The sequence below is a fragment of the Coffea arabica genome, chromosome 2e (assembly GCF_036785885.1).
Source record: "Coffea arabica cultivar ET-39 chromosome 2e, Coffea Arabica ET-39 HiFi, whole genome shotgun sequence".
In the NCBI taxonomy this organism is placed as follows: domain Eukaryota; kingdom Viridiplantae; phylum Streptophyta; class Magnoliopsida; order Gentianales; family Rubiaceae; genus Coffea; species Coffea arabica.
In genome coordinates, this window is record NC_092313.1 from 8,284,754 (window position 1) to 8,311,571 (window position 26,818).

Below are 26,818 nucleotides of genomic sequence, written 5' to 3' on the forward strand. Positions count from 1 at the left end.
GCCTTGATACGTGGAGATAATTTGTCGGGAAGCCAAATGCATTTACCTTACTCCATTCGATTTGACGAAAGAGAGAGATTTTTTTCCCCTTAAGAATAATCGATACAAGTGCCTCCTCTTTATTAGTTGGATAACTTCTGAACTAGTAGTACAATGAAAAAAAATAAATTAATTAATAACTACAAAGATCGATTCATAGTTACATCAGACTGTAACTTCTGCATTGACAAGTTAAAGGCCATCCCAAGAAGAGGTGCCAATAAATCAGATTAGACCACAATGCTGTGGCCGGAGAAGAATGGGAGTTTTTCTTGCTAAACACAAAATCTGGGTCCTTCGTACGCATCTGTGACAATTAATGTGATGCCCTTTTGCATGTCTGCAGCTTCGATTACACCCTTGATGCCTTTTCTTTATTGGGTTCTCAGGCAGCCTTGGCAGAGTCAAACGCGTGCTCTTTTTGGAGCCAGAAGCTCACTAAAAAGGAGTCGACAACAATCTACATATGGATGATGCTTCATCTCAGGTGACATAGGCATAAAAACAATAATATACATATATAACATATATACACATGAAAGAGCCACGTGTATGACCTGGTTCAGATGGGCTGCAACACAGGGCAGAACCAGCAAACCGGATTCGCCAAAAGCACCACCGAGCTGCTCTATAACGGCTACCATCACAGGCAAGGTTTTCTGCAAAACCACACAACAGGGTGAAATTGAATCAACTGTACTACCATGTATTCTATGCACACTGTGTCCACAGTTGCATCTAGCCACCCCATAAGAATTGTACTCTAATCGAATTTTCTACATCTTTAGCTCTGTTAGTGTAATGATTGACCTAAGAGTAAATATGCAGCATTAGTCAAGCGTGTCACCTGGCTTGCAACGAGTAGAAGAGCAGAGGTATTTTCTTTCTTTGCAAAAGCTGACTTGCTGCCACCACAAATTGTTGAGAGGATATGGATAGCAAGACCATTAAACACTAGCAGGAGAGCATGCAGAAGCCTACAATATAGAAGTTCAGTCACCTCAATAGGTAATTCGTAATCAAAGCCCAGTGAGCTACACGTTCCTCTAAGTATTACCATTAAAAGGTCCTTAAAACCAAATCTAATTGGCTAGAAATTGATCTCATTGGCATAATTCAGACTAGAGGCAAGCTTAGTACTAATTAAGCCACATTGTATCATAAATATAATTGGACAATTATGAGCTGAATAACCTCGTTTTGAGCAGTTCCAATTGTTATCGAATTTTGGATTGACAAGCAAGAATTATAAACCCCTTAACCAAGTAGTCAATGCACAAAGCTTGTTGACTATAACAGTACAGAAGAAGTGATACTTGTTCAAAGGGTGCCTGTCCATCAATAGATTGAATTAAGGTATTGTGATCCAAAGACTGGTTGAAAAGGTAAATAAGATGTGTTTAGATGATTCGTTAATGTATCTAAAATGAGAGAGAGAGAGAGATGGCACAAATTTGTCCCTAGGGAATCACAGCTAAGGTCGGTGATGTGTAGAAATTCGTTGTCACCATCCAAAATTAACCAATATATGAGAAATCAACTGTCAGCACCAACAAACTGAAGAAAAACAAATGAGGCAATTTTTAAAAGGAATATCATACACTCCCATCCAAACAGCTAGAAAAAATACTGCTGGTTTGACCATTAAAAGCAGTGATCTTGATCTGCTAACTTGTATCCAAGGGACCTGAATAAAATGCAAACATTAGAGAAAAAACACCATTTTACTTGAGAGAAAGAAAATCCACCAAAGCCATCTTTCATAATTCAGTTAACACAACTACTTCTGAAAATTGCCTTGACCATTATCGGTTATATCAATTAATTCAAAAACAGGGGAAGTCGGTCAGGGGTCTAAACGATTAAGAAAAATTGAAAAGCTCAAATTTTACAGACACACAGCACAAGCTGAAGAAATATGCAATGTAACTATGAAAGTTAGACCATGACCCATTTAAATTAGCTAAAAAGAGAAAGACCATGTTTTAAGAGTGGCACTCTTATGACAAAAAAGAAATCTACTAGAAAATAATATGATTGACACAGCAATTAACATTTAATGCCTGCAAGGGACCCCTAATTTCCTTCTTCATGGTAAAAGCTGCAAACAATCTACACCGATTATGAGAAAAAATCTGGACTCCACCCACTTATTTTGAAGAGCAATAATTACTTAATAATGAAGCAAACTTGATCTTCACACCCCAATACCTCAAGGCTTAAATTCTATTCAGGCCATATAAGCTACAGAATATATTCCAAGATAGAAAAAATTGCACATTCATGCTTTTTATACACTAGCGCTACCTAATGCAAGCCCAGAAGCAACTCATTCAAAAAGTAAGTACTGATTCTGGTCTTACTAGACTGAGAAAAACTGCACTCATCACAGACAAAAGTTTACGATTTTGATCAGCAAAATTTGCCACACCTGCAGTATGACAAAGAAACCTTCATTAACAGATGAATATGGTATCCAACTGAAGCATATTTATCTTCACACATCACAAGAAGCATAATCCAGTAAGCAGCCCTAATGTCAGCTTCCAGATGATGTGAAAAACCAATGGCATGGAATTCATTACTGTAAATGATGGGCAATGAATTTCATTAGATGAGTCAACTGGAGTTTGTGCCAGATGTAGTACATTGACGTTGGAGACAAGTCTAATCCGCTTTATCTTTAAGTCATGACATCTAGTTGAAATTACACTGCCAAAAACATTTTGCCTAAACGCATACCTTAACGAAATAGATTATTAATTGTGAAACCCCTCAGTATAAGAAAATGCCTACTTTTTCCAGAACATGTTTTTTAACATTATAAATAACATATAATCAAATGTATTCCCTCTGTCCCAAAAATTGGGACATATTTTGGGGAGGCAGCACTTTTTGTGTACAGTAAAATTGTGGGCTGCCCCTTTCGAAATCTTCTGGTCTTACCCGTGTTTGAATACGGACACCAGCCAACTAAAGACAAAAAGTCATAGGCCTTGTAAAAGTGTGCACGTGTTGTGATGGGCCATATGCAATTGTTTATTGTTAATTGATAGAAACTTGTCATTATTAGTGAAGGGTATAAAAGGAAAGTAGCATTGAGAGTTGTTTGAATTTTGCAATGAGACTTATTTTGGGACAGCAAAAAGGTGGAAACATGACATTAACAATGGGTAGGAGGGAGTAAAAGACACCAGGAACTTAGAAGCTCATTAATAATTTGATTACCATTATTGATGGAGAAACAAGTTTTCCAGCTATAAAACCAGAGAGAGGAAATTTGCCAGGCAGCCACATGTAGGAATATTGACACGAAAGGGATTTTTTTAAAATTCTAATAGACAGGTTTAGATTAGTGTACAATGTCACATTTTATACTACACAATTCCTATAGTACAGCCCACAGCAATTACTAAATGCTGAAAGATATATTATGCCAGACCACAGCAAGAAATAACAAATTTATCCACCTTCATACAGTGTCAGATTGTCCACCTTAAATCCAGAGAGAAAAGGCACTGTTGTTTTGAAATATTTATGGGCTAATACAATTGGGTTTGTCCGGGTGGAAGAGTTGGACTCATCCTTTGCTTTAAGTAAAGACATGGAAACTCTGCAGAATCCTGATGGTGTTCCATCTCAAATGAAACTCAACTGTTTTTGTAACTAGATTAATTGGTTTTCCTTATAGTCACAAAAGATGTGCAAGGGACTGTTAAGAGAATATAAGTATTCTTGTAGATAATAAATTAGTAAAGGTATTCTTGAAAATAGTTTGTTAGGTTTGTACTCCTATAAATACTAGTTGATCACTCATAATACGGTGACTAGATGTTTTCCTCCCAAAATACCTGTTGACATGGTGTCAGAGCAAAAGTCCTAGGGTTAGGGTTAAACATCTAGTCAAAAGTACTGTTCATCCGCACTGTGTCATCATGGCACTGTTCACGGCGCAGCAATGTTCACGCCGTTACTGTTCACGCAATACTGTTCACACGTCACTGTCATCTCGAGTTTTGACCCTTTCTTTGGTTTGACGTACTATTCGCCATGATTGAAAAGTTTGTTAATGCGGTTACCACTGACCAAATTGAATCGAGTTTTTCAGCACATGGGTCCCAGAAAACTGTTACTATATCTGAGGAAGATTATGTTAAATTCCTACAGTACCAAGCTACAAATCACGCATCTCTTCCCTCTGCTTCTTTAGCACAAAAAGGTAATGACTCATGGATTATTGACTCCGGGGCTACTGATCATATGTCAGGTACCTCTAAAATTTTTTCTAATTTTCAAGAGTCTACTCCCTTTCCTCATGTTGCTTTAGCTGATGGATCTACCACTAAAGTTAAAAGACTAGGCACTGTAGAAATTAATCCATCACTTCCGCTGACTTCTGTTCTTTACGTACCCAATTTGCCCTTTAATCTAATGTCTGTTAGTAAGCTCACTAAATTTCTACAGTGTACAGTTACTTTTTCTCCTGATTCTGTTGTCATTCAGGATTTGAAGACAAAGAGGACGATTGGTGGAGGGCATGAGCATAATGGTCTTTACTTTCTCAACTTCAATGGTCCGATAGCATGTCCTGCTACTGTTTCTCCTCTTGAAATTCACTGTCGTTTAGGTCATCCGTCTTTACAAAATTTGAAAAAGTTGGTTCCTACTTTGAGTCAATTATCTTCGTTAGAATGTGATTCTTGTCAGTTAGGAAAGCATCATCGTGTTTCTTTTGCTCCTAGAGTCAATAAACGGGTTTCTGAACCCTTTTTGTTAGTTCATTCTGATGTTTGGGGTCCTAGTCGAGTCACTTCAAAGTTAGGTTTTAAATATTTTATAATCTTTGTTGATGATTTTTCAAGAGTTACATGGCTTTATTTAATGAAAGATCGTTCAGAACTATATTCCATTTTTTGTGCATTTGTTGCAGAAATAAAGCATCAATTTGGTGTGCCGGTACGTATACTTCGCAGTGATAATGCGAAAGAATATTTTTCCACTTCTTTTAATACCTTTATGAGTAAGTCTGGTATTATTCATCAGTCCTCTTGTCCTCACACTCCACAACAGAATGGAGTTGCTGAAAGAAAAATTGGACATTTAATTGAAATTGCTTGAACACTGTTGTTGCACATGAATGTGCCCAAACAATTTTGGAGTGATGCAGTTCTAACTGCATGTTATTTAATTAATCGCATGCCATCTAATATTCTTGGAGGTCAATTACCTCACTTTATTCTTTTTCCTCATGAACCTGTGTTTAAATTACCTCCTCGTATTTTTGGATGTGTGTGCTTTGTTCATCAGCTTACTCCCGGGGTGGACAAATTAGATTCTCGTGCTATTAAGTGTATTTTCTGAGGATACGCATGAGCGCAAAAAGGGTATAGATGTTACAGTCCAATTTTAAATCGATTTTTTACTTGTGCTGATGCTACTTTCTTTGAATTCACTCCATATTTTATCAAACACAGTATGCCTTGTGAGTTAGACCAGTGTCCCTCTTTTTCTTCTCCTGTTTTACCAGTCCCTTCCTCTTTATTACCTGAGTTATCTAGTCCACCAGAATACATAGCTCGATTATCTCGTCCTCATCTTCAAGTTTACTCTCGTCGGTCCATGGTTGAAAAAGTTCCTGATATGCCACGCACTTCACCAATTAACTCTCAATTTTCAAATCCAGGTATGACGCCCTCCTCTGAGTTAGATCTTCCTATTGCTTTACGCAAAGGTAAGAGACATTGTACTTCCCATCCTATTTCTAATTTTGTTTCTTATTCTCGTCTCTCTATGTCATATTCTTCTTTTGTTGCTTCCCTTGATTCTATCTCATTCCTAAGTCTATTACCTATGCTCTTAATCATCCTGGTTGGAGATTAGCTATGCAAGAAGAGATGTCTGCTTTGGAATAAAATAATACTTGGGATCTTGTCCCTCGTCCTTCAGGTAAGCCTGTTGTTGGTTGTAAATGGGTGTACACTATAAAAGTGCAGCCTAATGGTTCTATTGATAGATTGAAGGCTCGTCTGGTAGTTAGAGGATTTACTCAGGTGTATGGAGTAGACTACTTAGAAACATTTTCTCCTATAGCAAAGATTACCTCGATTCATCTTCTTATCTCTTTGGCAGCAACTTACAATTGGCCATTGCATCAGTTAGATGTGAAAAATGCATTTCTGCATGGAGATTTGGAAGATGTATATATGGAACAACCTCCTAGATTTGTTGTTCAGGGGGAGAATTCGTGGTTGATTTGTCGTTTGAAAAAATCCTTATATGGATTGAAACAGTCTCCGAGGGCCTAGTTTGGCCGGTTTAGTAGTGTTGTCATGGAATTCGGTTTGACAAGATGTGGAGTAGATCATTCTGCATTTTATCGGCATTCTAATGCTGGTAAAATTTTATTAGTTGTTTATGTGGATGATATTGTGATTACAGGTGATGATGTTGTGGGGATCCAGAAACTTAAATCCAATTTGCAGGCAAACTTTCAGACAAAGGATTTAGGTCATCTACAGTATTTTCTGGGTATTGAGATAGTTCGGTCTAAATATGGGATTTATTTATGTCAAAGAAAATATGTACTCGATATGTTGAGTGAAGTTGGGATGTTAAGTTGCCGACCTGTGGATACTCCTATGGATCCTAATGTGAAATTAGTAGGAGATCAAAGTACATTACTAGATGATCTTAGGCAATATCGAAGACTTGTGGGTAAATTAAATTATCTCACTGTAACGAGAGCTGACATTTCGTTCGCAGTGAGTGTTGTGAGTCAATTTCTTAATACCCCTCGTACTAGTCATTGGGATGCTGTTATACAGATTCTCAGGTATCTTAAGAGTGCACCTGGAAAAGGATTGCTGTATCAAAATCATAGACACACTGATATTGAAGGATATAGTGATGCAGATTGGGATGGTTCTGCCTCAGATCAAAGATCGACCACAGGATATTGTGTATTTGTTGGTGGTAATTTAGTGTCGTGGAAGAGTAAGAAGCAAACAGTTGTCTCCAGATCAAGTGCAGAATCTGAATACCGCGCTATGGCTCACACTGTGTGTGAGTTGGTTTGGTTGAAGAGCATGTTACTTGAAATTGGATTTGAGCATAAACAGCCTATGAATTTAGTGTGTGATAATCAGGCAGCTGTTCATATTGCGTCTAATCCAGTGTTTCATGAAAGGACAAAACATATTGAAGTTGATTGTCATTTCATTCGAGAGAAATTGCTTGACGGAGTCATCAAGACATCTCATGTACCGTCTGTAGATCAATTGGCTGATGTGTTTACCAAGAGTTTAGGGGGCTCTAGGGTGAAATACATTTGTAACAAGTTAGGTGCTTATGATATATATGCTCCAACTTGAGAGGGAGTGTTAAGAGAATATAAGTATTCTTGTAGATAATAAATTAGTAAGGGTATTCTTGTAAATAATTTGTTAGGTTTGTACTCCTATAAATACTAGTTGGTCACTCATAATACGGTGACTAGATATTTTCCTCCCAAAATACCTGTTGACAGGGACTAAATGCCTGGTGATAACACCTTTGAACTTCAATTTATACTTCTCAAAGAATCTCAAAAGTCTAACGCCTTTAAACTTCAATTTATAATTCTCATAGAATCTCAAAACTCTAAACCCAGGGCACCATTCATTTGTGTCACTCAAGCACAACATGCTTGCCAAGGCCAAACATAAACTCAATTTTCTACTGAAGCATCGCTATGTCCACCCCCTTCCCCCCCCCCTTCCAAAAAAAAACCCCCAAAAAAAAGATTTTCTTGTATTTAAGAAGTTTTACAAGAATACTCACCTTTACATGACTCTCGAAGGGCCTGTTGAATGAGAAAAATCAATAAATCATTCCTGAAAAAAGATTTAAACACCAAAAAGTAATAGCCGCAACACTAAGACCACACACATTAAATAATTCCAGTGCAGGACCTACATAATAAACTATAAAAATGCGAAAAAAAGGGTCAATTCTGAAGCAACCTGATGCCATTTGTATATGTCTAACAATTGACAATTCAACAGTAGCAAGTATCTAACAATCACAAAAGCCAAAGCCCAAAAGTAGAGGAGGGGGGAAAATAAATCTCACCCACTAGCAAACCCACTGGCTTGAATATTTGTGAGGAAAGATATTCTCTCCTCCCCCAACCCCTTCCAACCTCCTCCCCTCAAAGTAAGCCTCAAGTTATTCTATTTTTCTTAAAATGCATGAATATTAAGTGGCTGTTCAAGACGTTATCAAAATCCTACCACCAAGCTAGTTGTGACGATTCATCAGGCATAGAGAAGCACAAAAGCAAGATCACATAATCCGTCTTCTCTGAAAGGAAAAACAAGTGGTTTCCAAACATAATAGATAGCTGAATCTCACAAACATAATACGAAAGGAGCTTCATAATACACCTGTTAGACTATAAGCGCATAGCAAAATCCATCATGATCTCTCATGTTCAACCTTATATCAGAAAATAATCGATTCGAGTGGATCAACCAAGCTAAAAAATTATGCTAATATTTCAAAGTAAAATCCATGTCCAACTCCTCCAAAGGAAGAATGTATCAATCCCAAATTGAAGGAAAAATACTTCTCCAGAAATAGTATCACACGGGTATCTCTTGTTAAACATGAATCCATGCTGTGCAGTATCTGAAGATTTATTTACCTTTCCTAAAATGAGAGGAACAAGAAGTGTGAGAATCAGGCTTCTGAACAACTGCTCAGTCGGAACAGATACACCGACTCCAGAAGCTATGAATTTTGAGATGGAAAACGGAATCTGATATATAATAAGTTAGAGTCGGTACATTTTAAGCTGATAAAACATAAGCATAGAACAAAGTTTATCCACAAGAAATCAAAACATACACGAAACGGTTCAGATGCACTACAAAGTGATGGCTCTTGTGAAAGACTACCCAGTATGTGAAAATTCATAATTTTGATAAAATGATAGCTTTTTATTTAAGAAATATGGAGACATAGCAAATTATAACAAAGTGAGAGACTCGGAAAATGTAGAAAATCTCAAGAACATGAAAACTGTTAAAAGAAATTTATAAAAAAAAGTAATTTGTATAAGTGTCTACATTGAAACAGGAAACAACAAAAACCTGATGTTTCAACTTTTTGTCATTTTAATCAATGATGGAACATTATAAATAATTATATAGCTAAAATATACTCTACGTGTATTTTCTGTTAGCCTCTTTTAAATGCCAATGAAACCATGTAAAACCACAAGACAAAGGGATATAAGTAGAACTGACTACATTTCCCTTGTGAATACAACATAGTTTTGTGCCATGGTGGCTTTTTGTTCATCCTGCCACCATGAGTGAGAATACTCAAAGAGGGGAAGAGAAAACATCAAAATTGATTAAATATCAAGCTAGAAGATAATTATCTATGACTTATTAAGTCAACAAACTTCAAAAGGCATAATGTAGCTAAATTTCAGAAAAAAATTAGGATATACCTTGAAAATCAGTGACAATACCAATAAAATTCAAGATGATACTACTCTTTAAACATAAAGAAAAATTGTTTCAGGATCCCACGATCACAATGATAAAACTTACAATTAAAATTCCTAAAAGATTTGATATAACTGTCATTGCAAGAGCAAGGGCAGAATTCCCACCAGCCAGCTGCATTTAGCAATATAAACCTGAAGTCAGATTTTGCAAACATATTTTTATTTTTCTCTTCCTTTATTTATTTATTTATTTATTTGGGTTCCTTTATTATCCTGTATAATTACTAAGAGCAGACTGTACAAGGAGACTGATGACATTCAACACACCCGAGTCAGTGCTATTCCACTTGATAATGTTGTTGGCATACAGCAAAATATGGCCAGTCCTAAAAAAAAAAAAAGAATAGTCATATTTTTACCAAAGAAATAACAGAACAGTTAAACAGAAAGGGATTTAATTTAAGATGCTTATAGCACGCCAATTAAATAAAAAAACTCACTAGGTAGTAATGCTACCAATGGGAGAACAAGAAAAACAATTCAAGAGCATTACTTTTTTCTACTATAGCTATAGGTAACTGGGAATAAGGGACAAAAGACCAAGAAAATCAAGTTCACTTTACAGGACACAACTAAGGATTTAGGTGAAGAACTTTGATTTTGTCAACATACAAGAGATGTAAAGAAACACATTGTGAATAACGACAAAAAACTGTGGAAGGAAAATAGAATCCTAAAAGCAAGGCAACTTATCAAACCTGTAACAAATTCCTGTGGTTGGAGCTTAAGTAGTAATATAACCTTTGAAAAAAATGGAGTGAAAAACAAAATTGAAGCCTGCATTGGGAAAAATTAAAAAAAGGAGTTCAATCCCATAGAAATACAAATGTTGAACAGAATTTGATCTGCCATATGAACCTTAAAACTGTGACATAAGAAGAGAACAGATCCAAAATAAGTGGATTAATAAGTAGTAACGTGAATCTTATTAATCGAGAAGAAGCAAAAGAAAAGAGCAATATATAAGTTCCAAATTCCTCCGCATATAATGGATTGTTTCTTTTCCATTTCGGCAAGTTAACATCCTGTTCCCCGATAGAAATACAAGATGAAAGAATAAAGACAAATTGAATTATTTAAGAGAAATGAACCTACAAAAACAAAAAATGGCTCATAAGTATTCAGGGTCATACAAGCCCAAATAGTCCAACTTGCCAAGCTTCAGCAGCGGCACCAATTTCATCAGAACGCAGTGTCAATCCTGTTTTGGAAAAAACATAAGGAAATACATATTTTGAAGTTTTATAACGCAATGACCAGTGGGACTAGCAGAGCATTCAACCCCACTGGGCTGGGGGTTTTCATCCTGCTCTCTCCAGTTCCCCTTAGTAAAAAGAACATAAAAAGCGATAAACAAGCACAAAGTACCTGAAATTACAAATATCCCAAAACTGCTAAACCTTGATAGATATAGTCTATCAGCAATACAACCAGGTGTAGGATTTGCAAGTCCTAATGCTACTCCACCGATAAGAGCTGCAAATTACAAGAAAAACAGATATATTAGCTCCTCATTTTTTGAGCTACAAGTCAAGTAAGTAGATCATTTTTTGTCCAACTACAAATGGCAATGTTATCAAACACAGAATTGTTCGATCAGCCAATTAAAAAAAGAAGAGTATTACTGAAACAACTTGGACTCACATGCAAGATGTCATTATCTGTTACAGATAAAAGCATCATAAGAACTAGAGGTGTGCAATTAGCAATTTTCATTTCAGAGAAGGGAAACTCATAAGCATTACCATATTCGCACCAGGCAAAGTTAATTACAAGCATAAAACTTAGTTCATAAACTTGCCTAATGGAAGAAAATTATTGGACGCGAATTTCAACAATGATTTTGTCCAATTGCCAGCTTTCACTTGTGGAAGTTGCTCTTTACTTCCATCTCCCTAAATCAAATTCAACAATTTACTCATTTTTTGTTATATAATGCAGAGGAAAAAGTACGCATTACAAGAATTAGATAGTCGAAAGTAAACCTGATGGGAGAGACTACTACTACTTGCTCTGATAGATTTGCTTGAAATGGGGAGGTGGATAAAGTGAACATCACACGAATTGCCACCTCCACTTAAATTCCGGCTGCCAGAGGGTGAGAAGGAAGTAATCGGGGATTGCACGCGCCGACGATGGCCAGGCGGAGATGTGATGGCCGGCGATTTGAGGCTTAGAGTTTGAAGTGTTCCCGCCATCACGATTGAACGCAAACAACGGCACAGCAATTCCAGGTGAAATGGAATTGAGAGGGAGAGTATAAGAAGAAGCGGCGGACCTGGGTGTCAGTGGTTCCGACGCGATAGCCAAGCGTTTTTTCGTTTGCGTATGTGAGAGAGATTATCCTGACCCACCCGATTGATATCTAAGCAGGTTCAGTCGAGTAGAGTCGGGTCCGTCCTCAACTACTAAACACAGAGTTGGACCAAGCAAGTCCCTATTTTAAATTGACTTTAGCCTTTAGGATGAAAGACTTTGGACTAGAGTATCCAGCGAGCCACTGGGCCTTTGGTCCCAGTGGTCACCACCAAGAATTGTTATAATACGTAACAATTTTCATTGGCCATCTTCGATGAAATTTTTATGCACATCGAGTCTTCTCCCTCTCTCTCCTAAATTAGGTTATAGGAATTATATCGTTGCAACAAAAAAAAAAAAAGATTAGAGTATCCAGCGAGTCCTTTTTTATTTTTTCTTCGCATTCATCTTATCGAAAGGAAAATCAACTTTGGACCAAGCAGGTTTTTGTAGAAAATGACTTTACGATGAAAATGGCTTTGGACCAAAACATGATGGCAATTTTTCACAAACTCGTTTTGTGAGATTCTTTGGAAACCACTTTTTCCTTTCACAGGAGACGGAGTATGTGATCTTGCTTTTGTGCTACTTTATGCCTGATGAACCGTCACAGCTAGCTCGGCGGTATGATTTTGATAAAGTATTGAACAGCCGCTTAATATTCATGCTTTTTAAGAAAAACAGAGAATAACCTAAGACTTACTTTGAGTTGACAGCAGGAGGTTGGAGTGGGCTGGGGGGAGGAAAGAAATATCTTTCCTCACAAATATTCAAGGCAGTGGGTTTACTTGTGGGTGAGAATTATTTCCTTCTCTACTCCTCTCTTCTCCTGGGCTTTGACTCCTGTGATGATAATTTTTCACTAAATTCAGTTCATACAAATTATTGTTCTCAACACTTGCAACTGACAAATTTCCACCCCCATTTGCCACTTTGATGGCATATATAAGACAAAACCATTTTGTGTCGAGTCATCACTTGGGTTGGGGTGACGGCATTGGTCTAAAAGGAGTACCCTTGAGCAAATTAGACATCGCCTTTCAGAAACCATAACCAGGAGTTTCCTCGAAATACAACACGCGTAAATAGCAGTAACGCGGAAATTTGCTTCAGTATGACCTCGCTAGCATATGCATATGCATATGATCATAAGTTCCGAGCCACCCAGCTATGAAGTTTTCCAGTTGTATGCGTCATTATGTAATAATAGAACTCAGCACAAGATCCCGTTGCCAACGTAAATCCAGGTGAACAAACCCAGAGGGGAAAAAAATGCGCTCTTACTTTTAGAGAAAGAATCAAGTTCCTCTGCCTTCAAGAGAGTACCAAATCCACACCAGCAAAAAGAATTTAAGCACCAAAGGATAAATTAAAATTAGAGATTAACCGAATCCATCCAGAATATATGCAACACCAACACAATTTGTGCGCCTGTCAAAGCATAAGATTAACATTGTGATTCATAATACATGCAACACCATTACAACATGCACGCATGTCAAAGCATGAAAATAAGAGCATTCGTTACACTCGAGACAGAAAAGATGAAACCCACGTGTTATGCAACTCCACAACTTCAGATGCAAAGCATACAGAAGTCACTAGTTTGGCACTCAAGAAGTAAAGATAGAGACCACAGGAATTAAGAGCGCTAGTTTATGAATACGTAGGTAGCGGCCGTTCTAACTCAAATTAGATGGAAAAGAAGTAACAAAGTAGATGGAGGGAGAAGCATATCAGGGTAATTATTTCCTCACTGAAAACTTTCTAATCATGTTACTTATGACAACCTCCTTGCAGTAACTCCAGAGTGAAATGCTTAAAGTTGCTAACTGTCAAAGATCAACTCCAAGGTGCAAATATAATAACTCTTTGTATATGACCTTAAACTGTTTCTGAATATCCTCCCAGTAGGCATGCGATCTTTCTTGACATTGATTGAGATTTCGTCTTGTTAATACCCTTGTTTAGGCGTGTGCATTCTTTCCCGGGTGCCTTCTTTCCATCATTGTTTAGACGTGCACGTGCTGCCGGTGCAGTTGACTTCACTCGTTAAATTGGATGGTTGCATGCTTTGCGTCCGGGTGATGGATATCTTATATGGAAACAAAATCTCGGACCCTTGAAATCACATCTTAGGAGCATCATCCACATGTGGCTGGAGACTTGCTGCTGCTGGGAATTTATCTCACATTTGGATTATAAAGTATTAGCAGGAAAAAAAAAAAAAAAAGGAAAGGTGCAAATATACTAGTGTTACGCGTTTTTTGCTACCACAAAATATTTTAATTACATAAAACTACAAAAATTCCTTAGTACCAACTTTAATCCACCATAACTCCCTCTAATGCTGCACCCTTTAATTGAGGTTGAACTTAGACCTCTTGATTAGAAGCTAGCTAAAATGCACGCACTCCAGCAGTCCTGTCATCAGAAGATATTACGGTTGCCATTGTTTCAAGTGTGTGCGCTGAGTAAACTCCGCCCTGGAACAAATCTTATTCCTACCTGTCCCATTTCTTCCCCAGGACAGAACAGTTTAAACGAGACAAATGCTTAAATTGGTATGGTAACCACTCAAATTCATTAATTGGTCAGCAATGGTTTTGCACAATTTTGGCAATGAAATTAATCGAAACATTGTGAGAAATGAAGTGTTTGAATTGAAACACTGCGCACTGAAATTGATACCGCAGCACTTCATTGTTGAAGGGGTTGGGAAAGGATAGAGACAACAGTAATTTTTTTTTTTTATTTTTTTTATTTAATCCTTCTAGGGATCTTCCTCAAACAATAATTTTTAAGTTGCTTGTTTTACTATAAAATTTAAACGGCCAGTATTTCACAAGTATTTTCTCGTTTATTTTTAAATCTAAATTAGATTTCACAAAAATAGGCAGCAAAAGAAAAAGTGGTATAAAAGCATTCACATTTTTGCCCAATTAATTCACTCTTGGGGCCATACAAAAACAAGTCGTACTGCAATATTCTTAATTCAAAAATTTCATAGTCTGAATTTTACCAAGAAATATACTACACAAATGACAAAAATCTACCCCCAGTCTTATTCACTCGTTGCCTTTAGATTTTCTTTTGCTGACTGACTAATCTATCAATAAGATCAAAACGAAGAATTTTTTAAACTTTTTAAGTTATTCACTACCAGGTGTCTAAATAATAGGGCAATCACGTGCTTGCTTAATAATACACTTTTTTTTGCCATCAAAATTTTTTTTTTTAAAAGTCCCAGTACCGTGTTTAGTAAGCACGGCTGATTAAGGATGTACGCGAGTAGCTCGGTCAACGACTCGGCTCGAACTCGGCTCGATTACACCCCTACGGCAGATATAGTTATAAAAGATTCTCCTATCAGATCAACATTTGTACAAATTTTTTTTCCTTTTTTTCATCAATAAACAAAAGAATTAGCCACCCACACCAATTTAGCCCGACTATGCGAATCCCTAATAATCTTAGAAGTAAAAAGTTTTCCAAAAAAAAAAAACTTAAAAGTAAAAGAAAAAAAAAAGGTTGAACATGATGGTTGAAAAGTTTCTTGTATCTATTGGAGCTCTCATTATGCAAAGGTGTTGTAGGAAAAGGGTGAAAAGAGGAGACACAAGCTAAAAGACCTAGAGAAACATATTATTGCCCCAAAGCATGTCTGCTCTGTAACTGAAATTTTTTATCTTTCTTTCCAATAGAAATTTCCCCAAGTAGAAAGATGTCATTAAAACACCTACTCTGAAGAATTAATCTTCTCTCTGCAACTCCAACTTGTGGTGTGGCGAGCCTGGTACAGTGTTTGAAGAGAACGTACTAAAAATGACCATAACAATAAGGACAGATTTACATTTTTACTGGGAAAGAGATGCGCCGGGGAGGGGGAAAGTTGGTGCGCGAAGTTAAAAAAAAAAAAAGACCACTTAATGGTTCAAGACCAGACTCATGAGGATCCACTGAAGTCGCGATTGACTACACTTTGTGCTAATTTGTGTAACATTTCTAATTGTTACGGTAGAAACAGGATATTATAGGATGGGTCACTTTATATAATGAGAATTATTTTTTGAATATTACTTCTATATCATACATTTAAGATGTAATTTTATTTGGGTTAGTAGAAACGTAAGATATATGGATGCTTCAAATATAAATAAATATAGTGACGTGTTGTTTTCAATTTCTATCAAAATGTAAGTTACTAGAACCGCGCCTTTCTCTGCTCAGAATCAGATGACAGGAGGCGCGCTTCTCGTGTCACGCCTTCATTCTAGAGCACAGCGCTCAACCGCAGCTAGCCCCTTGTTTTCTGCATAATAAAAAAAAAATTTTAAAAAGCCGCAACTTCATGACAATAGGCTAATTAAAACCCAGAAATAGGTTTGTTCAGGACAAGAGCTGGTAAAATAGTTAGTTAAAAGGCTTCCACAGAAATGGCGGCAGAGCTGGAAGAACTGCTGGGCTTCCTTTCATCCCCTTCTCCACCTGTAAGTCTCGTTTAATATAGCTTGTTTCGGCGTAGATGACTTGAAATAATTTGACTGAGGGTTCTTAATTCATATCCTTTTAATCGATGCTAGTTAACCTATCTTATGTTTGGAATTTTAAGCTTTTTCTTGTTCTGATGAAGATTCATTTTTAAATTTGGGTCCTGGTTATGTTCTGGTAGTCACTGCTAATTTCTTTAACTGCTGCACCAGAGTTGAATCCCCTGATTTGTACTCAAAAATCGAGTTTCTTGACTACGGACTTTTAGTAATGTTCTCGTAATCATTACTTAATTTTTGAAGAAAGGCTATGAGAATTGAGAATCTAATCCCTTCTTGTTTAGTTGGAATACTAGGAATTTTTAAAAAAAAAAAAAAAAATTGATTGAGCTTGTATTTTTTTCAATTGATTGAACTTGTATTACCTATTCAAAGTTGATTATGTCCATTTAATGATTTTGATTATATGTTTAGGTAAAAAAAGCAGCAGTTGACATTGTTCGGGATTATACAGGATCGGAGGATGGCTTGCAAATGCTTGGAAAGTGTTGCGGCGTTCTTCTTCCATCTCTTTCTCGCCTTCTGGCTGAAAAGAAGGTTGATTTCTGTGTTCAGTGTCTCTTATGCTCCATTTGCTTGCATCGTGTTATACTTCCATCTTACTGTTTGTCGATAAAACGGATGGGGAACGTAAAAGAGAAAAAGTGCTGAAAGAAAGAGGAGAAAAAGGGTACAAAAATTTAAGATAGCCCATAGGATGGACTATTTTTTCCCTAATAACCTCTGCACGCAGCATTTTATGATTTTAGTGAGATTTTCATCACTAATTATGGAATTATGCTCAGATAAGATGGCTACCAATCATTCTGCAGCTGCCTGTTTTGTTACAAAGTATCTTGTTTTAGGCCCATATTTCATGTTCTAATTTGATTTGGATGAACAGACATTAAATATGGTTGGATATGTTTATAAATTCTCTTTGAAGCTCCTCTACTGCATCTTTCACCCCAGAATGAAGAGGGTGAACTTGATTTAGACATTGTTTTTTCCTTGTATCTAATTTATGTAATACTGCTTTTGTGTCTTTATGGCTTCAGGAGGTGTCAGAGCCTGCAGCTGAAGCACTTGTAAATTTGTCACAAAATTCAGATTTAGCTAAAAAGATGGTGGATACTGGTGTTGTTGAGACAGCAATGCAAATTTTATACAAGGAGAACTGTGAAATTACTGGATTGTTGGTTATGCTCCTTGTTAACCTTACACAGTTGGATGCTGGTATTGATTCTTTGCTTCAGGTTAGTCCCTTGTATTTCTACTTAGTCACTGTTGCTAAATATTTCCAGAGAAAATGGTACAGGATGCTGTTTCAGTATGTTAAGTTTTGTAATTCTCAGACCCTGAGTTTCGAAAACCACATGTAACTTAAAAGCTCTAATTCTATATATTTAATGCTTCTTGGTGGTTCAGATTCTACTTTTCTTTTGATCTAGTATGTTTTGTAAGCCTAGTTTGGACAGTGCTCATTACTATTTTAAATTCTGTGTCTGGTTGTCAGTCTGGGGATGAGAAAATGAAAGGCCTTTATATCATGAAGCTTGTCAGATCATTCTGTACGTCATCCAGTGAGAGAAGAGGTACAGTATATAGCTTCTCTTTCTGATTTTTGCTCTTTTTCTGTACTACCACCAGAATTTATTATCTTTGCTTACTTTCAGGTGATCCATTTGAACATGTGGCATCTGTTCTTGTGAACATTTCTGTTAGGAGAATATTAGTATTCTTATAGATAATAAATTAGTAAGGGTATTCTTGTAAATAGTCTGTTAGGTTTGTACTCCTATAAATACTAGTTGGTCACTCATAATAGTGTGACTAGATGTTTTCCTCCCAAGATACCTGTTGACATGGTATCAGAGCAAAAGTCCTAGGGTTAGGGTAAAACATCTAGCAAATCACTGTTCACGCGCACTGTTCATAGCGGCACTGTTCACGTATACTGTTCACGGCACTGTTCACGCCGATACTGTTCACGTAGTTACTGTTCATGCCGTTACTGTTCACGCGTTTGTCTCAAGTTTTGACCCGTTCTTTCGTTTGACGTGCTATTCGCTATGGTTGAAAGGTTTGTTAATACGGTTATCACTGACCAAGTTGAATCAAGTTCTTCAACACATGGGTCCCAGAAAACTGTTACTATATCTGAGGAAGATTATGTTAAATTCCTACAGTACCAAGCTACAAATCACGCATCTCTTCCCTCTGCTTCTTTAGCACAAAAAGGTAATGACCCATGGATTATTGATTCCGGGGCTACTGATCATATGTCAGGTACCTCTAAAATTTTTTCTAATTTTCAAGAGTCAACTCCCTTTCCTCATGTTACTTTAGCTGATGGATCTACTACTAAAGTTAAAGGACTAGGCACTGTAGAAATTAATCCATCACTTCCGCTATCTTCTGTTCTTTACGTACCCAATTTGCCATTTAATCTAATGTCTGTTAGTAAGCTCACTAAATTTCTACAGTGTACAGTTACTTTTTCTCCTGATTCTGTTGTCATTCAGGATTTGAAGACAAAGAGGACGATTGGTGGAGGGCATGAGCATAATGGTCTTTACTTTCTCAACTTCAATGGTCCGATAGCATGTCCTGCTACTGTTTCTCCTCTTGAAATTCACTGTCGTTTAGGTCATCCGTCTTTACAAAATTTGAAAAAGTTGGTTCCTACTTTGAGTCAATTATCTTCGTTAGAATGTGATTCTTGTCAGTTAGGAAAGCATCATCGTGTTTCTTTTGCTCCTAGAGTCAATAAACGGGTTTCTGAACCCTTTTTGTTAGTTCATTCTGATGTTTGGGGTCCTAGTCGAGTCACTTCAAAGTTAGGTTTTAAATATTTTATAATCTTTGTTGATGATTTTTCAAGAGTTACATGGCTTTATTTAATGAAAGATCGTTCAGAACTATATTCCATTTTTTGTGCATTTGTTGCAGAAATAAAGCATCAATTTGGTGTGCCGGTACGTATACTTCGCAGTGATAATGCGAAAGAATATTTTTCCACTTCTTTTAATACCTTTATGAGTAAGTCTGGTATTATTCATCAGTCCTCTTGTCCTCACACTCCACAACAGAATGGAGTTGCTGAAAGAAAAATTGGACATTTAATTGAAATTGCTTGAACACTGTTGTTGCACATGAATGTGCCCAAACAATTTTGGAGTGATGCAGTTCTAACTGCATGTTATTTAATTAATCGCATGCCATCTAATATTCTTGGAGGTCAATTACCTCACTTTATTCTTTTTCCTCATGAACCTGTGTTTAAATTACCTCCTCGTATTTTTGGATGTGTGTGCTTTGTTCATCAGCTTACTCCCGGGGTGGACAAATTAGATTCTCGTGCTATTAAGTGTATTTTCTGAGGATACGCATGAGCGCAAAAAGGGTATAGATGTTACAGTCCAATTTTAAATCGATTTTTTACTTGTGCTGATGCTACTTTCTTTGAATTCACTCCATATTTTATCAAACACAGTATGCCTTGTGAGTTAGACCAGTGTCCCTCTTTTTCTTCTCCTGTTTTACCAGTCCCTTCCTCTTTATTACCTGAGTTATCTAGTCCACCAGAATACATAGCTCGATTATCTCGTCCTCATCTTCAAGTTTACTCTCGTCGGTCCATGGTTGAAAAAGTTCCTGATATGCCACGCACTTCACCAATTAACTCTCAATTTTCAAATCCAGGTATGACGCCCTCCTCTGAGTTAGATCTTCCTATTGCTTTACGCAAAGGTAAGAGACATTGTACTTCCCATCCTATTTCTAATTTTGTTTCTTATTCTCGTCTCTCTATGTCATATTCTTCTTTTGTTGCTTCCCTTGATTCTATCTCATTCCTAAGTCTATTACCTATGCTCTTAATCATCCTGGTTGGAGATTAGCTATGCAAGAAGAGATGTCTGCTTTGGAATAAAATAATACTTGGGATCTTGTCCCTCGTCCTTCAGGTAAGCCTGTTGTTGGTTGTAAATGGGTGTACACTATAAAAGTGCAGCCTAATGGTTCTATTGATAGATTGAAGGCTCGTCTGGTAGTTAGAGGATTTACTCAGGTGTATGGAGTAGACTACTTAGAAACATTTTCTCCTATAGCAAAGATTACCTCGATTCATCTTCTTATCTCTTTGGCAGCAACTTACAATTGGCCATTGCATCAGTTAGATGTGAAAAATGCATTTCTGCATGGAGATTTGGAAGATGTATATATGGAACAACCTCCTAGATTTGTTGTTCAGGGGGAGAATTCGTGGTTGATTTGTCGTTTGAAAAAATCCTTATATGGATTGAAACAGTCTCCGAGGGCCTAGTTTGGCCGGTTTAGTAGTGTTGTCATGGAATTCGGTTTGACAAGATGTGGAGTAGATCATTCTGCATTTTATCGGCATTCTAATGCTGGTAAAATTTTATTAGTTGTTTATGTGGATGATATTGTGATTACAGGTGATGATGTTGTGGGGATCCAGAAACTTAAATCCAATTTGCAGGCAAACTTTCAGACAAAGGATTTAGGTCATCTACAGTATTTTCTGGGTATTGAGATAGTTCGGTCTAAATATGGGATTTATTTATGTCAAAGAAAATATGTACTCGATATGTTGAGTGAAGTTGGGATGTTAAGTTGCCGACCTGTGGATACTCCTATGGATCCTAATGTGAAATTAGTAGGAGATCAAAGTACATTACTAGATGATCTTAGGCAATATCGAAGACTTGTGGGTAAATTAAATTATCTCACTGTAACGAGAGCTGACATTTCGTTCGCAGTGAGTGTTGTGAGTCAATTTCTTAATACCCCTCGTACTAGTCATTGGGATGCTGTTATACAGATTCTCAGGTATCTTAAGAGTGCACCTGGAAAAGGATTGCTGTATCAAAATCATAGACACACTGATATTGAAGGATATAGTGATGCAGATTGGGATGGTTCTGCCTCAGATCAAAGATCGACCACAGGATATTGTGTATTTGTTGGTGGTAATTTAGTGTCGTGGAAGAGTAAGAAGCAAACAGTTGTCTCCAGATCAAGTGCAGAATCTGAATACCGCGCTATGGCTCACACTGTGTGTGAGTTGGTTTGGTTGAAGAGCATGTTACTTGAAATTGGATTTGAGCATAAACAGCCTATGAATTTAGTGTGTGATAATCAGGCAGCTGTTCATATTGCGTCTAATCCAGTGTTTCATGAAAGGACAAAACATATTGAAGTTGATTGTCATTTCATTCGAGAGAAATTGCTTGACGGAGTCATCAAGACATCTCATGTACCGTCTGTAGATCAATTGGCTGATGTGTTTACCAAGAGTTTAGGGGGCTCTAGGGTGAAATACATTTGTAACAAGTTAGGTGCTTATGATATATATGCTCCAACTTGAGAGGGAGTGTTAAGAGAATATAAGTATTCTTGTAGATAATAAATTAGTAAGGGTATTCTTGTAAATAATTTGTTAGGTTTGTACTCCTATAAATACTAGTTGGTCACTCATAATACGGTGACTAGATATTTTCCTCCCAAAATACCTGTTGACAGGGACTAAATGCCTGGTGATAACACCTTTGAACTTCAATTTATACTTCTCAAAGAATCTCAAAAGTCTAACGCCTTTAAACTTCAATTTATAATTCTCATAGAATCTCAAAACTCTAAACCCAGGGCACCATTCATTTGTGTCACTCAAGCACAACATGCTTGCCAAGGCCAAACATAAACTCAATTTTCTACTGAAGCATCGCTATGTCCACCCCCTTCCCCCCCCCCTTCCAAAAAAAAACCCCCAAAAAAAAGATTTTCTTGTATTTAAGAAGTTTTACAAGAATACTCACCTTTACATGACTCTCGAAGGGCCTGTTGAATGAGAAAAATCAATAAATCATTCCTGAAAAAAGATTTAAACACCAAAAAGTAATAGCCGCAACACTAAGACCACACACATTAAATAATTCCAGTGCAGGACCTACATAATAAACTATAAAAATGCGAAAAAAAGGGTCAATTCTGAAGCAACCTGATGCCATTTGTATATGTCTAACAATTGACAATTCAACAGTAGCAAGTATCTAACAATCACAAAAGCCAAAGCCCAAAAGTAGAGGAGGGGGGAAAATAAATCTCACCCACTAGCAAACCCACTGGCTTGAATATTTGTGAGGAAAGATATTCTCTCCTCCCCCAACCCCTTCCAACCTCCTCCCCTCAAAGTAAGCCTCAAGTTATTCTATTTTTCTTAAAATGCATGAATATTAAGTGGCTGTTCAAGACGTTATCAAAATCCTACCACCAAGCTAGTTGTGACGATTCATCAGGCATAGAGAAGCACAAAAGCAAGATCACATAATCCGTCTTCTCTGAAAGGAAAAACAAGTGGTTTCCAAACATAATAGATAGCTGAATCTCACAAACATAATACGAAAGGAGCTTCATAATACACCTGTTAGACTATAAGCGCATAGCAAAATCCATCATGATCTCTCATGTTCAACCTTATATCAGAAAATAATCGATTCGAGTGGATCAACCAAGCTAAAAAATTATGCTAATATTTCAAAGTAAAATCCATGTCCAACTCCTCCAAAGGAAGAATGTATCAATCCCAAATTGAAGGAAAAATACTTCTCCAGAAATAGTATCACACGGGTATCTCTTGTTAAACATGAATCCATGCTGTGCAGTATCTGAAGATTTATTTACCTTTCCTAAAATGAGAGGAACAAGAAGTGTGAGAATCAGGCTTCTGAACAACTGCTCAGTCGGAACAGATACACCGACTCCAGAAGCTATGAATTTTGAGATGGAAAACGGAATCTGATATATAATAAGTTAGAGTCGGTACATTTTAAGCTGATAAAACATAAGCATAGAACAAAGTTTATCCACAAGAAATCAAAACATACACGAAACGGTTCAGATGCACTACAAAGTGATGGCTCTTGTGAAAGACTACCCAGTATGTGAAAATTCATAATTTTGATAAAATGATAGCTTTTTATTTAAGAAATATGGAGACATAGCAAATTATAACAAAGTGAGAGACTCGGAAAATGTAGAAAATCTCAAGAACATGAAAACTGTTAAAAGAAATTTATAAAAAAAAGTAATTTGTATAAGTGTCTACATTGAAACAGGAAACAACAAAAACCTGATGTTTCAACTTTTTGTCATTTTAATCAATGATGGAACATTATAAATAATTATATAGCTAAAATATACTCTACGTGTATTTTCTGTTAGCCTCTTTTAAATGCCAATGAAACCATGTAAAACCACAAGACAAAGGGATATAAGTAGAACTGACTACATTTCCCTTGTGAATACAACATAGTTTTGTGCCATGGTGGCTTTTTGTTCATCCTGCCACCATGAGTGAGAATACTCAAAGAGGGGAAGAGAAAACATCAAAATTGATTAAATATCAAGCTAGAAGATAATTATCTATGACTTATTAAGTCAACAAACTTCAAAAGGCATAATGTAGCTAAATTTCAGAAAAAAATTAGGATATACCTTGAAAATCAGTGACAATACCAATAAAATTCAAGATGATACTACTCTTTAAACATAAAGAAAAATTGTTTCAGGATCCCACGATCACAATGATAAAACTTACAATTAAAATTCCTAAAAGATTTGATATAACTGTCATTGCAAGAGCAAGGGCAGAATTCCCACCAGCCAGCTGCATTTAGCAATATAAACCTGAAGTCAGATTTTGCAAACATATTTTTATTTTTCTCTTCCTTTATTTATTTATTTATTTATTTGGGTTCCTTTATTATCCTGTATAATTACTAAGAGCAGACTGTACAAGGAGACTGATGACATTCAACACACCCGAGTCAGTGCTATTCCACTTGATAATGTTGTTGGCATACAGCAAAATATGGCCAGTCCTAAAAAAAAAAAAAGAATAGTCATATTTTTACCAAAGAAATAACAGAACAGTTAAACAGAAAGGGATTTAATTTAAGATGCTTATAGCACGCCAATTAAATAAAAAAACTCACTAGGTAGTAATGCTACCAATGGGAGAACAAGAAAAACAATTCAAGAGCATTACTTTTTTCTACTATAGCTATAGGTAACTGGGAATAAGGGACAAAAGACCAAGAAAATCAAGTTCACTTTACAGGACACAACTAAGGATTTAGGTGAAGAACTTTGATTTTGTCAACATACAAGAGATGTAAAGAAACACATTGTGAATAACGACAAAAAACTGTGGAAGGAAAATAGAATCCTAAAAGCAAGGCAACTTATCAAACCTGTAACAAATTCCTGTGGTTGGAGCTTAAGTAGTAATATAACCTTTGAAAAAAATGGAGTGAAAAACAAAATTGAAGCCTGCATTGGGAAAAATTAAAAAAAGGAGTTCAATCCCATAGAAATACAAATGTTGAACAGAATTTGATCTGCCATATGAACCTTAAAACTGTGACATAAGAAGAGAACAGATCCAAAATAAGTGGATTAATAAGTAGTAACGTGAATCTTATTAATCGAGAAGAAGCAAAAGAAAAGAGCAATATATAAGTTCCAAATTCCTCCGCATATAATGGATTGTTTCTTTTCCATTTCGGCAAGTTAACATCCTGTTCCCCGATAGAAATACAAGATGAAAGAATAAAGACAAATTGAATTATTTAAGAGAAATGAACCTACAAAAACAAAAAATGGCTCATAAGTATTCAGGGTCATACAAGCCCAAATAGTCCAACTTGCCAAGCTTCAGCAGCGGCACCAATTTCATCAGAACGCAGTGTCAATCCTGTTTTGGAAAAAACATAAGGAAATACATATTTTGAAGTTTTATAACGCAATGACCAGTGGGACTAGCAGAGCATTCAACCCCACTGGGCTGGGGGTTTTCATCCTGCTCTCTCCAGTTCCCCTTAGTAAAAAGAACATAAAAAGCGATAAACAAGCACAAAGTACCTGAAATTACAAATATCCCAAAACTGCTAAACCTTGATAGATATAGTCTATCAGCAATACAACCAGGTGTAGGATTTGCAAGTCCTAATGCTACTCCACCGATAAGAGCTGCAAATTACAAGAAAAACAGATATATTAGCTCCTCATTTTTTGAGCTACAAGTCAAGTAAGTAGATCATTTTTTGTCCAACTACAAATGGCAATGTTATCAAACACAGAATTGTTCGATCAGCCAATTAAAAAAAGAAGAGTATTACTGAAACAACTTGGACTCACATGCAAGATGTCATTATCTGTTACAGATAAAAGCATCATAAGAACTAGAGGTGTGCAATTAGCAATTTTCATTTCAGAGAAGGGAAACTCATAAGCATTACCATATTCGCACCAGGCAAAGTTAATTACAAGCATAAAACTTAGTTCATAAACTTGCCTAATGGAAGAAAATTATTGGACGCGAATTTCAACAATGATTTTGTCCAATTGCCAGCTTTCACTTGTGGAAGTTGCTCTTTACTTCCATCTCCCTAAATCAAATTCAACAATTTACTCATTTTTTGTTATATAATGCAGAGGAAAAAGTACGCATTACAAGAATTAGATAGTCGAAAGTAAACCTGATGGGAGAGACTACTACTACTTGCTCTGATAGATTTGCTTGAAATGGGGAGGTGGATAAAGTGAACATCACACGAATTGCCACCTCCACTTAAATTCCGGCTGCCAGAGGGTGAGAAGGAAGTAATCGGGGATTGCACGCGCCGACGATGGCCAGGCGGAGATGTGATGGCCGGCGATTTGAGGCTTAGAGTTTGAAGTGTTCCCGCCATCACGATTGAACGCAAACAACGGCACAGCAATTCCAGGTGAAATGGAATTGAGAGGGAGAGTATAAGAAGAAGCGGCGGACCTGGGTGTCAGTGGTTCCGACGCGATAGCCAAGCGTTTTTTCGTTTGCGTATGTGAGAGAGATTATCCTGACCCACCCGATTGATATCTAAGCAGGTTCAGTCGAGTAGAGTCGGGTCCGTCCTCAACTACTAAACACAGAGTTGGACCAAGCAAGTCCCTATTTTAAATTGACTTTAGCCTTTAGGATGAAAGACTTTGGACTAGAGTATCCAGCGAGCCACTGGGCCTTTGGTCCCAGTGGTCACCACCAAGAATTGTTATAATACGTAACAATTTTCATTGGCCATCTTCGATGAAATTTTTATGCACATCGAGTCTTCTCCCTCTCTCTCCTAAATTAGGTTATAGGAATTATATCGTTGCAACAAAAAAAAAAAAAGATTAGAGTATCCAGCGAGTCCTTTTTTATTTTTTCTTCGCATTCATCTTATCGAAAGGAAAATCAACTTTGGACCAAGCAGGTTTTTGTAGAAAATGACTTTACGATGAAAATGGCTTTGGACCAAAACATGATGGCAATTTTTCACAAACTCGTTTT

At 36.7% G+C, this 26,818-nt stretch overlaps 3 protein-coding genes across 11 annotated transcripts; 1 reads left to right on the forward strand and 2 right to left on the reverse strand.

Annotated features, from left to right (window-relative positions):
- Positions 1-96: 96 nt before the first annotated feature.
- On the reverse strand, positions 97-12,014 carry LOC113730676 (probable sodium/metabolite cotransporter BASS4, chloroplastic). 3 transcript variants are annotated; one of them, XM_027255531.2, is made up of 14 exons: positions 11,581-12,014; positions 11,397-11,490; positions 10,964-11,071; positions 10,729-10,796; positions 10,294-10,372; positions 9,863-9,921; positions 9,639-9,707; positions 8,723-8,836; positions 7,858-7,879; positions 2,403-2,470; positions 1,641-1,726; positions 887-1,016; positions 597-698; positions 97-499 (listed from the first exon to the last, which is right to left on the reverse strand). In XM_027255531.2, exons 1-14 carry the CDS (start codon positions 11,791-11,793, stop codon positions 425-427), a joined length of 1,287 nt encoding a protein of 428 aa, XP_027111332.1. In that variant the 5' UTR covers positions 11,794-12,014; the 3' UTR covers positions 97-424. The 3 variants fall into 3 exon arrangements, with proteins under 3 accessions (XP_027111332.1, XP_071934775.1, XP_027111333.1); XM_072078674.1 differs by lacking the exon at positions 9,639-9,707; XM_027255532.2 differs by lacking the exons at positions 2,403-2,470; positions 7,858-7,879.
- A 4,214-nt stretch (positions 12,015-16,228) lies between these two features.
- LOC140036616 (uncharacterized) lies at positions 16,229-19,090 on the forward strand. Of its 3 annotated transcripts, none has more exons than XM_072078680.1 (5): positions 16,229-16,383; positions 16,858-16,980; positions 17,481-17,678; positions 17,939-18,017; positions 18,506-19,090. In XM_072078680.1, exons 1-5 carry the CDS (start codon positions 16,330-16,332, stop codon positions 18,652-18,654), a joined length of 603 nt encoding a protein of 200 aa, XP_071934781.1. In that variant the 5' UTR covers positions 16,229-16,329; the 3' UTR covers positions 18,655-19,090. The 3 variants fall into 3 exon arrangements, with proteins under 3 accessions (XP_071934781.1, XP_071934782.1, XP_071934783.1); XM_072078681.1 differs by lacking the exon at positions 18,506-19,090 and adding an exon at positions 18,099-18,274; XM_072078682.1 differs by having other exon boundaries at positions 16,239-16,383; positions 16,898-16,980.
- On the reverse strand, positions 18,190-26,423 carry LOC140036615 (probable sodium/metabolite cotransporter BASS4, chloroplastic). Of its 5 annotated transcripts, none has more exons than XM_072078677.1 (9): positions 25,986-26,422; positions 25,802-25,895; positions 25,369-25,476; positions 25,134-25,201; positions 24,699-24,777; positions 24,268-24,326; positions 24,044-24,112; positions 23,128-23,241; positions 18,190-22,284 (listed from the first exon to the last, which is right to left on the reverse strand). In XM_072078677.1, exons 1-9 carry the CDS (start codon positions 26,196-26,198, stop codon positions 22,237-22,239), a joined length of 852 nt encoding a protein of 283 aa, XP_071934778.1. In that variant the 5' UTR covers positions 26,199-26,422; the 3' UTR covers positions 18,190-22,236. The 5 variants fall into 5 exon arrangements, with proteins under 5 accessions (XP_071934778.1, XP_071934779.1, XP_071934780.1 ...); XM_072078678.1 differs by having other exon boundaries at positions 18,190-22,315; XM_072078679.1 differs by lacking the exon at positions 24,044-24,112 and having other exon boundaries at positions 25,986-26,423.
- Between the last annotated feature and the right edge of the window lie 395 nt (positions 26,424-26,818).

What these genes read in the sequence shown, in the direction of transcription:
- LOC113730676 (XM_027255531.2), bottom strand. Translation starts at nt 11,793, where the DNA reads ATGGCGGGAACACTTCAAACTCTAAGCCTCAAATCGCCGGCCATCACA. An exon ending in AAGTTGGACTATTTGGGCTT is followed by an intron (nt 10,373 to 10,728) that starts GTATGACCCTGA and finishes TTCCCAATGCAG; the next exon opens with GCTTCAATTTTGTTTTTCAC. An exon ending in CTAGCTGTTTGGATGGGAGT is followed by an intron (nt 1,017 to 1,640) that starts GTATGATATTCC and finishes TCTATATTGTAG; the next exon opens with GCTTCTGCATGCTCTCCTGC.
- LOC140036616 (XM_072078680.1), top strand. Translation starts at nt 16,330, where the DNA reads ATGGCGGCAGAGCTGGAAGAACTGCTGGGCTTCCTTTCATCCCCTTCT. An exon ending in TTTCATCCCCTTCTCCACCT is followed by an intron (nt 16,384 to 16,857) that starts GTAAGTCTCGTT and finishes TTATATGTTTAG; the next exon opens with GTAAAAAAAGCAGCAGTTGA. An exon ending in GCCTTCTGGCTGAAAAGAAG is followed by an intron (nt 16,981 to 17,480) that starts GTTGATTTCTGT and finishes TTATGGCTTCAG; the next exon opens with GAGGTGTCAGAGCCTGCAGC.
- LOC140036615 (XM_072078675.1), bottom strand. Translation starts at nt 26,198, where the DNA reads ATGGCGGGAACACTTCAAACTCTAAGCCTCAAATCGCCGGCCATCACA. An exon ending in CAATAATTTTCTTCCATTAG is followed by an intron (nt 25,477 to 25,801) that starts GCAAGTTTATGA and finishes TGTAATTTGCAG; the next exon opens with CTCTTATCGGTGGAGTAGCA. An exon ending in AAGTTGGACTATTTGGGCTT is followed by an intron (nt 24,778 to 25,133) that starts GTATGACCCTGA and finishes TTCCCAATGCAG; the next exon opens with GCTTCAATTTTGTTTTTCAC.